Source organism: Juglans microcarpa x Juglans regia, chromosome 7S (assembly GCF_004785595.1).
Source record: "Juglans microcarpa x Juglans regia isolate MS1-56 chromosome 7S, Jm3101_v1.0, whole genome shotgun sequence".
In the NCBI taxonomy this organism is placed as follows: Eukaryota; Viridiplantae; Streptophyta; class Magnoliopsida; order Fagales; family Juglandaceae; genus Juglans; species Juglans microcarpa x Juglans regia.
Genome location: NC_054607.1, coordinates 7,254,002 through 7,263,746, shown reverse-complemented (window position 1 = coordinate 7,263,746; position 9,745 = coordinate 7,254,002). Strand labels below are relative to the sequence as shown.

Genomic DNA, 9,745 nt, shown 5'->3' with positions numbered 1-9,745 from the left:
TGATCTGACTTAAGTATAATAAAGGAGATACAATTAGTACTTAAATATAAGATGTTCTGAAATATAAATTTACAAAATAATACAATAATATTCTTAAAATCTTAGACAAGATATTAATCTAATTAAATTGAGAAATGTTTAGGTAAGATCCCACCACAAAAGTAAACCATCAAACAGAAGTGATTTCGATAACAATTAAAATGAAAAAGAAGATTTTTTGCTTCTATGCTTCTCCCATGTCTTGCATCTAGATCTCTCCATCCCAAAGCTCTGAAAGAGTCTTGTAAGGGCCTTCATCATAAATGAATTCACTTGCAATAGATCCTCTACGCTGTGGAATTTCACTTATCTTCTGCAACTCATCCGAGCTCAGTTTCCAGTTAAATATGTCTAAGTTTTCTTTCATCCTCTCTTTGTTGAAGCTTTTCACAACAACACTGACCTCTTGCTCATATACCCATCTTAATGAAACCTTCACACAACAAATCAATAAATTACCATCATGCTTCAAGCTACACATGGGTCATTTTCAAAGTCCTAAAATCAAAAGTATCAAAAAACAAAAAACAAAAAAAAAAAGAAAAAGAATATTCCTTAATTTTTGTTCTGTTTTGAAGGAACTCACTGTACAAACAAAACCAACAAAAATAAATGAGAAGATAAGGCAATTATTATTACCTGTGCAATAGTCCTTCCTTTAGTGTTGGCAATCTCTTTTAGAACCTCACATTCCATTATCCAGTTTGTTCCCCAACTTGTTCCTTTGGCTCCCAAGGGAGAGTAGGCAGTGATATGTATACCCTTTTTCTCACAAAACTCTCTCAGCTGCTTCTGTTGCCAATATGGGTTCATCTCCACCTTTGCAAACACAAATAAATCAGCTGCCGATCATGGCCCATGACATGATCAATCAACAACCTTAAAGAACAACTTCTGTTTATTGGAAAAAGGAAAAACTTAAACTAAAAGAGTAATTACTTGGTTGACGGCTGGATGGATCTTTGCTGTGGAAAGGAGGGTTTCAAGCTTTTTCCTGGTAAAGTTGCTTACACCAATTGATTTGGCCAGACCCAGCTTTTGACAGTTCTCCATAGCTTCCCATACAGACTTTATATCCATCGGAATGACGTCCTCTTTCGTAAAGGATAATCCAATCTCCCCTGTCTTCAAGCTTGCCGGCATGTGAATCAGATATAGATCAACGTACTCCAACTTCAGATTGCTGTACAAATAATATTGATATCAAATTCATGCTAAATCCATGAACGGAAAGAAACAGAACAGGCCGGAGGAAAGAAAACATCGGGGAAGAAAGAAGAGAAAAAGAAGAAGGAAGAAAACAGGTAGCAGATACATATTTGTTCAGGTTTATTACCTGAGAGTTTTCTGTATTGCAGGGAGGACACGATCGTAGTGCCCGTCGCTGCACCAGAGCTTGGAAGTGATGAAGAGTTCGTCCCTGGATTTGATTAACCCAAGGTTTAGAGCATCATGTATGGCTTCCCCGAGGAGCGGCTCGGACTGGTAAATAGCAGCCGAATCAAAGTGACGATATCCGAGTTGGATTGCATGGAGGAAAGTTTCTTTCATGGTTTCAGAGGAGCTTCCGAAGGGATATTCGGCTGTGCCGAATCCAAGAAGTGGAATGGTGTTGCCATTTTGCAGCGTGAACTCTGGAATGTTGCTCATAGTTTCTCTGCTCTATTATCTTGTGTGACGTCTTCCTTGTGTTGTGATATATTTATAGCGTGTCTGGCTTGTCCTCCTTTTGGCAAGTTGAATGCTACATTTGGATTAAACACATGATAATTAAAAAATAGTTCTGGCTTGCCTCATGTTGTAAAAAAGTAACATGACATGGTTACAAAATTATAAAACTTAGGTAATGTTTGGACGTCAAAATCACTTTAATTTATCTCAAATCAATTATTGATGAAATTCATTACTTTTTCAATTTCACATAAAAAGTTTATAACACATCTCAATCTATTTCATTCATTGAAATAGATTGAAACCTCTCAACATATTTATATTTAAATACATCTCAATAAGACCTCTAAAATACTACTAGTCACAGATCAAGTTAGATTATTTGAGATCAACTTAGCATCCAAACACAACCTTATACTTAATTTTAAAACATAATGTTGTAAAAGTAGCAGTATAAAATTGTACTCCAGAAAACCCACCAACGTTAGAAAATGAAAAATTAGAGAATCGATATGGTTACAAATAGATTTTATTAAGAAAAAAGTTGCTTGCACCCGGGATGGGGACACGCTGCGTACCCGAATTTTAAGTCGGTATTATTTAAACGGTGCGTTTGCACCCTTAGTTAAATAGTGCGTTTTTGAAATCAAATATTGTTTCTAAAATCAAACTTCTAAAATCAAACTCGAAAGTAACATGAAGACAAGACAATATCTTGGGTGGGAGAAGAAGAGAGTAAGTCGAGAGAGGACTCACCATGAGGGGTTGCGACGGGCTGGGGTGGCTTGGGTGTGTCCGACGGCCCTTTTCGTGCAAATGGCAACATCTTGGAGCGACTGGCGAGGTGCGGATTTTATAAGTCAGTTTATAAGCTATATATGTATGGAGACATTCCCAACGAGTATCCTCAATATCCTCAGATTAATAATTCATTCCCGAGATTTTATTTTAAAAAGTTGAACGAATAAGGAAAGAAATTAAACTGAACCTAATTCCAAACAGAATGAACCTACTGAATTTGCTTAGGCAAAACATTTGGAAAGGGGAAAAAAGACTAACAAATAGTGAACAGAAGTACCTAAATAGGTAAGTATTTGGAGTTAAAGAACCTAGAATAGTGATCTGGCAGGGAAAATTGCTTTAGAAAGTATTTAGAATTGTTTCCTTCCAGAAATTTAACGGTTATGTGTGTGAATTTAAGTATTGTCTTCGTTGTCAGAGAAATAGTAAAAATCTCTGTTTTGAGTGAGAAAAATAGAGGTGCTGGTGCTGCCAACGCTTTGGCTGGGCAGTGGCTTTTGGTGGTCGTCTGAGGGAGGAGCAGCGATGGTGGTTGGCTTGGCTTCGGGGTGGCGAGGCAGTGGCTCATGTGGAGGGAGCGATGCTCTGCTTTTGAGAGCCAAAGTAGAGGAATAACGGCTGGGCAGTGCAACGGGGCTTCGCTACGGTGGTTCTCGGTTTGGTTGCGGCTACGAGTGGATGCTAGGGTGGCAACGACTGTTGATGCGTGCATGCAAGAGCAGTGCCGTGGATCGGTTGGGGTCGATGGCGGATTGACAATGAAGACAAGGTGAGACAATGAAGACGTCCTTATTTTTCTTTCTGTGAGTGCAAAAACTGGTTTCTGAAATGAGTTTGACGCTAGGTGAGGGTTTATGAAATCGAGTCTTCTTCCTCCTTTTGTTTTGTTTTGTTTTTTTTTTTTAAATAATAATATAAAACTAGTAGCCACGTCAGTCGATTTCACAACGGGTACCTAAGGCGGGTACCTGTAGCAAAATTGTTTTATTAAAGTAAACTTGCAAATTGACGTTATTTCATGTGATACGTTAGATATACTTTACAATAAAAAATAACTTTACAATCTAAAATACCACATCAAATCATATCAATTTATGAGTTTATTTTTATAAAATCATTTTGTGGCTAAATACTTCTTTAAAAACTATAGCCAAACTATTCAAGATTTTACACTTCTAACTCTAATTTTTAAAAAATTGACGTCAAAATGCTAATATTCTAAATGTGCCAAAATATTCTAATTCAATTATGAGTGTGGCATTGTTACAAATTAAAATTACGCACTATATATACAATAATATCACTGAATTGATAGTGTAATGAGTACTGTTCATTCGGCTGGTAATTTTTCCAACCGGATCTGGAACTCGGGATTATAACCGTGCTGATAATCAGATTACCCATCCGTCCATATCCGAGGCGATGGGTGGGTACAAGTACATGTACATGTACATGTAAGGATAGGAGTGCATAAGGCGGGTATCGAGTTTAAAATTTGGTACTTCCAACTTCGTTTTATTTTTTTAAAATTAAATTATACACAATGAGTACAACCCCGATATCTAGATTTAAAAAGAATATTTAACATTTTTTTTTTTGGTAAATTTTGGTGCACCGGTAACCCGGTTTTGTTTAAAAAAATACATAGCCTCGTTTGTTTTCATAAAACATCTCATCTTATCTCATTTGATCATTACAACTTTCCCAACTTCCAATACAAAATAAAATAATCAATTCAACTTTTTCAAATCCCAAAACAAAAATAATATTAAAAAATATATTCTAACAATATTTTATTCAACTTTTTAACTTTAATCTCATCTTATCTCATCTCATCTCCGAAAACAAACGAGCCCATAATCTTCTTGGTATTAGCTCAAGTCATGACCCAATTTAACCCGAGCGGGTACTTGGGCTGCATTACATGCTCGAATCTATCAATAATGTAACAATTTGTGAAACTGCACTTATGATTCGTAACGATTAGATCCATGACTTAAACCTCTCTTTTTATTTCTTTAAAGATAATTTTTTTTTAAGTAATGTTATACACTATGTTACCATCTCATTTTCATCACACTATATAAGATTTGACATATTTTTTTATCATTGAATGATAAAGAATCATCCAGATCATTTAATAATAATAAATGTGTCACATCTTGTATAGTGAAATAAAAGTAGAATGATGATGTGATGTATAGAATTTTTTTTTGTGAGAAATTAGAATCCATAACTTACCCTTTATTATTATAAAGGAAGGACATATCAGTTGAAAGAATTAAGAATCAACAACCGATATTTTAAGCCAAATTTGGTTAGAAAGTAGTTGCTTTTTGCCAACACTTTACAATAGACATATGCATAGATTAGTCAAACACATGATTTGTCAAGATTTTCCACTTTCTCCATTTGTATCTTCTTTTTTTTAGTTTAATGAAATATGATTCATAACCATGTAAAAAGCGACCAATCATTGCAAAAAATTTCTTTTTATAAGCACTGCAAACAAAACTCGCGATCAAATGGACCTCTCTGTCCTGAGAGAGGATGTGATTTGGACTGGTATTGATGACAATGACTTTTGGCAAAAAAATGAGTAAGAAAGGTTTCCAAGTTTTTGTAGCTACTGTCGGCTTTAAGAGCATGCTGTTCATGAGTGTAGGAAGTTGTCGAGCAAGGAGCCCAAATAGAAATTAGTGGTTGATGCTCAGGCACCTACCACGGAAAAAAATAAACTCCCAAGCATAAACTAGAGGTCATTCATGAGACCAAACAACCTGAGCCTAGCTAGCTCTATTTTAACCCCCCAAACAGGTCCAACCTATTTCTAATAAAGATACTATTTATACTGAGGACCAGCCTGTTTTAGGCCTCCAAATTGTTCAACGTGTTGCCCTTCTATTTCTCTCATACTTTTTGCTGATCACCTTTTATTTTCACCAATGGTTCAAAAAAAAAAAAAAAAAATCTTCTTTCTCTTATGGGATTTATCCAACACTATGAAACCGTCTTGGGGCCAAATCTCAACTCTTCTAAAAGCATTTTCTTATTTCATAAGAATGTCTCTAGAGCTAGAATTCATATTATTGAGACTAAGGTGGCTTGGTTTGGTTTCATAAACTTTTCAAATACAATTTAAACACAAACATTTTTAAATTTTAAATTTTTGACTTTTCAACTTTTTCATCTAATCATTACAACTTTGCCAAACTTTCAAATAAAACACAAAAATTAATTCAACTTTTTCAAATCCAAAAAAAAAATTATATTCTAACTCTCTTTTAAATTTATAATCTTTTATTCAACTTTTTTTTTTCTCCTTTCTCAAAATCTCATAAAAATCTTAATGCAAACTATTTCACTACTATTAACAAATTATCTCACTATTATTCACAGATTTCTTATCTCATCTTATATGTATAACCAAATGAAGCCTAACACGGGTTTCAAAGAGAGAAAATTCCCTACCACATATTTGGCTCCTCTCTCTTATAGGAAAATCTCTCTTTCTCCCTATGATCCCATCATCTCTAAAATCCGCAAAAAGGTTGCAAATTGGAAAGGTTGCCTATTGGCCTATGAGGTAAACTAACCTTACACAAATATGTTTTTTCTTCCATTTTGATTAATATTATACTTGTCCTTAACCCCCTAAAGAAAGTGATTGATGCCATTCATAAGGCTTTCGCCACTTTCTAAGAAAAAATGGGTCTCTCATTCTACTATTTATCGCCCTCTACCTAAAGGTAGCCTTGGTATTCGTAACATCTTTAATGTTCTCAATGCCCTTCATTGCAAAATTGCTTGAAATTTTTTGGATCTGATTCTCGTTAAGTTAATTTCTTACAGCACAAGTGCATGCTTAACGATCTTTCTTGTACTCACATTATGGCCAGACCTTATCACTCCAATACTTGGAAAGTCATTTGCAAATTTATTCATATTATTCATCAAGAGAGTCAATGAGAACTCGTGAGGGTGCTATAAGCTTTTGGTATGATAATTGGTCCGGTAATGGTTCTCTTTTCCAAAAAGGTTTTCGTGTTTCTTCCCCCAAGCTACAAATTAAAGATATCTATACTCCTTCTAGGTGGAATTGGGATGAGATTTTCAGTTTAGATGATATTCTCTTATACAATAACTTAGACGATTTTCCATTTCCACCAAATCGGCCTAGAATTTCCTCAAGAATGCCTCTCCCATCTTTCCTTTTGCCACCTTCATTTGGAACAAAGCTATTCCTTTAAAAATCTCCATTTTTGTTTGGAGACTTTGGCACAATAATATTCCCCTTGATGACAAATTTTAGCATTATGGTATTTCTACTGCTTCTAAATGCAATTGTTGTGTTGTTGGTTCTTCAAAAACTATTCCACATTTATTCCCTGACTGCTCTCTTGGTGAGACCATTTGGTGCTACTTTTATAATATTTTTTTGCTACACTCTCACTTCTTTTATTGACTGAAAAAGTCGAGTCATTCACTAGTGGCATTATTTTTTAGGTAATACTCAATTTCACTTGATTGTCTCTCTTATACTTGCTCTAATTTCCTTGGCTTGCTAGGAACAAAGTCAGGTTTGATGGTACCCATGTCAATAATCTCTCTATTATCTACAAGGTTAAAGCATGGTTGAGAGATCCCAACCTTCTCCTCAATCTGAGAGCTATTGTGACCAAAGTTTTGAATATCGTACCGGAAGTCGTACCGGTCAAGGCACTGGAACGAAATATTTCGGTACCGGTACCGTTTCGTGTACCTTTTCGGGATAATATTTCGATCCCGATACCGTTTCGGTACCGGTACCGGTACCGGTACCGTTTTGTATACCGTTTCGGAATAATTTATACTTGAATAAATTATATATATATAAGCATTAACTGTATTCTAAAATAACAATAGAATAAGTCATAAACTCAATACTTCTCAATACAAGTCTTAAGTTTTAAGTTACAACTAACATAAAGTAATAAACATCAACATTATCATGATAAAGTCATTAACGTCACCACGTCATCAAAGATACTCATCCTCATCAAAAAGACAATAAGGATCAGGATTCGACATGTTAATCAAAATATTTTCATCAACGTCATCACTGTCGTCAACATCAATACCAACATTATCATTGTCTTCCTCATTTAGTGAGGCTAATGGCTCCTCAATATTTGCCCAATCCAAATCTTCTCCATCAAGAAGCTCAGATTCTTCACCCACCCATTCTTCCATCAAATCAATGTTTTCAAGATTGATTGGATTTAAAGCATCTCTTTCATTTTTTATGCTCCTGTAAAAATAAAATCAAACATAAGTGAAAATATTATATATTTTTCAAGAGTGAAAACATTAGTATTAAAAAAATTTACCTCTCTCTCAGCTTCAAGTTATAACGAACAAATACTAAGTCATTTAAACGTTTATGCACTAATCTATTTCTCTTCTTCGAATGAATAAAATCAAATGTGCTCCAGTTTCTCTCACATCCAGTTGCACTACAACATTGACTTAGCACTCGAACAGCAAACCTTTGAAGCGTTGGAACCTCGCAACCAAATTGGGTCCACCATGCAACTATAACAATAATGCAATTATAAATTATTAATCAGTAAAAATAAAATAAGATAAAATTTAAAGTACAAAGTCACATTATTTAACAAATGATATTGATAAATGATAATACCTGGATTAATCTTATCACGCTGGCGGATTGCTAAAGAATGTCCAAACTCACCTATTGCATTCTTATACAAGTCAAGTTCTGCAATGATCTTATCTTGATTATCGGGATCAAGTTCCATCTTCATAACACAACTGTTGAAGCCTCTTACAACATCATTTTTATTTTTAAAATTGGGGCTATAGTAAATTCCAGGATTAAGAAAACAACCCGCCGCATGTAATGGACTGTGAAGCTGCCTATCCCATCTTGAATTAATGATCCTGGTGAATGGACTGAATAAACTAACTTTATTATTGCATCTTGCTTTTATGTTCTCTTTGGCTCTTTCCATTGCATCATACAAGTATCCCATTGCAGGTTTCTCATCCCCGTCAACAAGTCGTAGAACACGAACCAAAGGCTCATTAACTCTGACAATAAATTGACATTGAGCCCAAAACTCTTTATCTTCTAAAACGATCTCAGCTATCTCCTTCCCTATGTTACTCTTAGAATGACTTGATGCAATCCATTTATTACAAGTAAACATTTGTCTGAGTTCTTTCTTAAACAATAGCAAACATTGGATACTTAAAAAATTTGTCGCAAATCTTGTAATTGCAGGACGACACAAATCATGACCTTTGGTAAAGTCTTTTCTTATCAATGCCAAAACCCAACCATGGTTATAGATAAACTTTGTTATCTTTTTTGCCTTTTTTATAGCATCATCAATAAGGGGAAAACATCTTGAATCAGAAAAATTCTCCAACATTAAATCTATGCAATGAGCTGCACATGGGGACCATTAGAAAGAGCCATACTTCTGTTGTAACTTTTTTCCTGCAGCTTTATAACTTGCATCATTGTCCGTTATGAACTGCACAAGATTCTCAACTCCAATTTCTTGAACAACCTCATCAAAGATATTAAACAATGTTTCAGCATCTTTTCTAAGGCCAGATGTATCAACAGACTTCAAAAACATTGTACCTTTCGGACAATAAACTAGAAAGTTGATTATTGATTGTTGCTTCTGGTTTGTCCAACCATCTGCCATTAGTGAACAACCGGTCTCATTCCAAACCTTCTTAATTTGTTGCAAATAATCTTGAACCTCATCTACAGCCATCTTTAACAAATTTCCTCTCAACTCATATAAAGATGGACCTTTGAATCCTGACCCGATGGCAGTCATGACATCGATAGCTGGTCGATAAAACTTGGATTGAGCTGCATTGAAAGGCAGATTAGCATCATACCACCAACGTGCTACAGCCATCTTTGCTTTTACAATCATCTCATTTGAAGACATAGAACTCTTAATTGAAGGTTGGGCCCCAGGAGTTGTTCTTGGAGCAAAAAATCTACTCAATCCACCCACTGACTTTCCAGTTCCAGATTCTTTCGACTTCCCCTTACCTTTTGAAAGCTGAGACTGTCCCTCTATACTATTACCATCATCAATATCATCAGATGTTAAATCTATATCGCCTCCAATCTCTGAACTTATTTTTCTTTTCTTCTCTTTACTTTTTTTCATTTCATTAAACAACTCATTCATTTGCCATT

At 35.0% G+C, this 9,745-nt stretch overlaps 1 protein-coding gene across 1 annotated transcript; it reads right to left on the bottom strand.

The window, feature by feature from the left end:
- Nucleotides 1-247: 247 nt before the first annotated feature.
- Nucleotides 248-1,689, bottom strand: LOC121240773 (non-functional NADPH-dependent codeinone reductase 2-like). Its single transcript, XM_041138307.1, has 4 exons — nucleotides 1,376-1,689; nucleotides 979-1,222; nucleotides 679-858; nucleotides 248-472 (listed from the first exon to the last, which is right to left on the bottom strand). Exons 1-4 carry the CDS (start codon nucleotides 1,687-1,689, stop codon nucleotides 248-250), a joined length of 963 nt encoding a protein of 320 aa, XP_040994241.1.
- Between the last annotated feature and the right edge of the window lie 8,056 nt (nucleotides 1,690-9,745).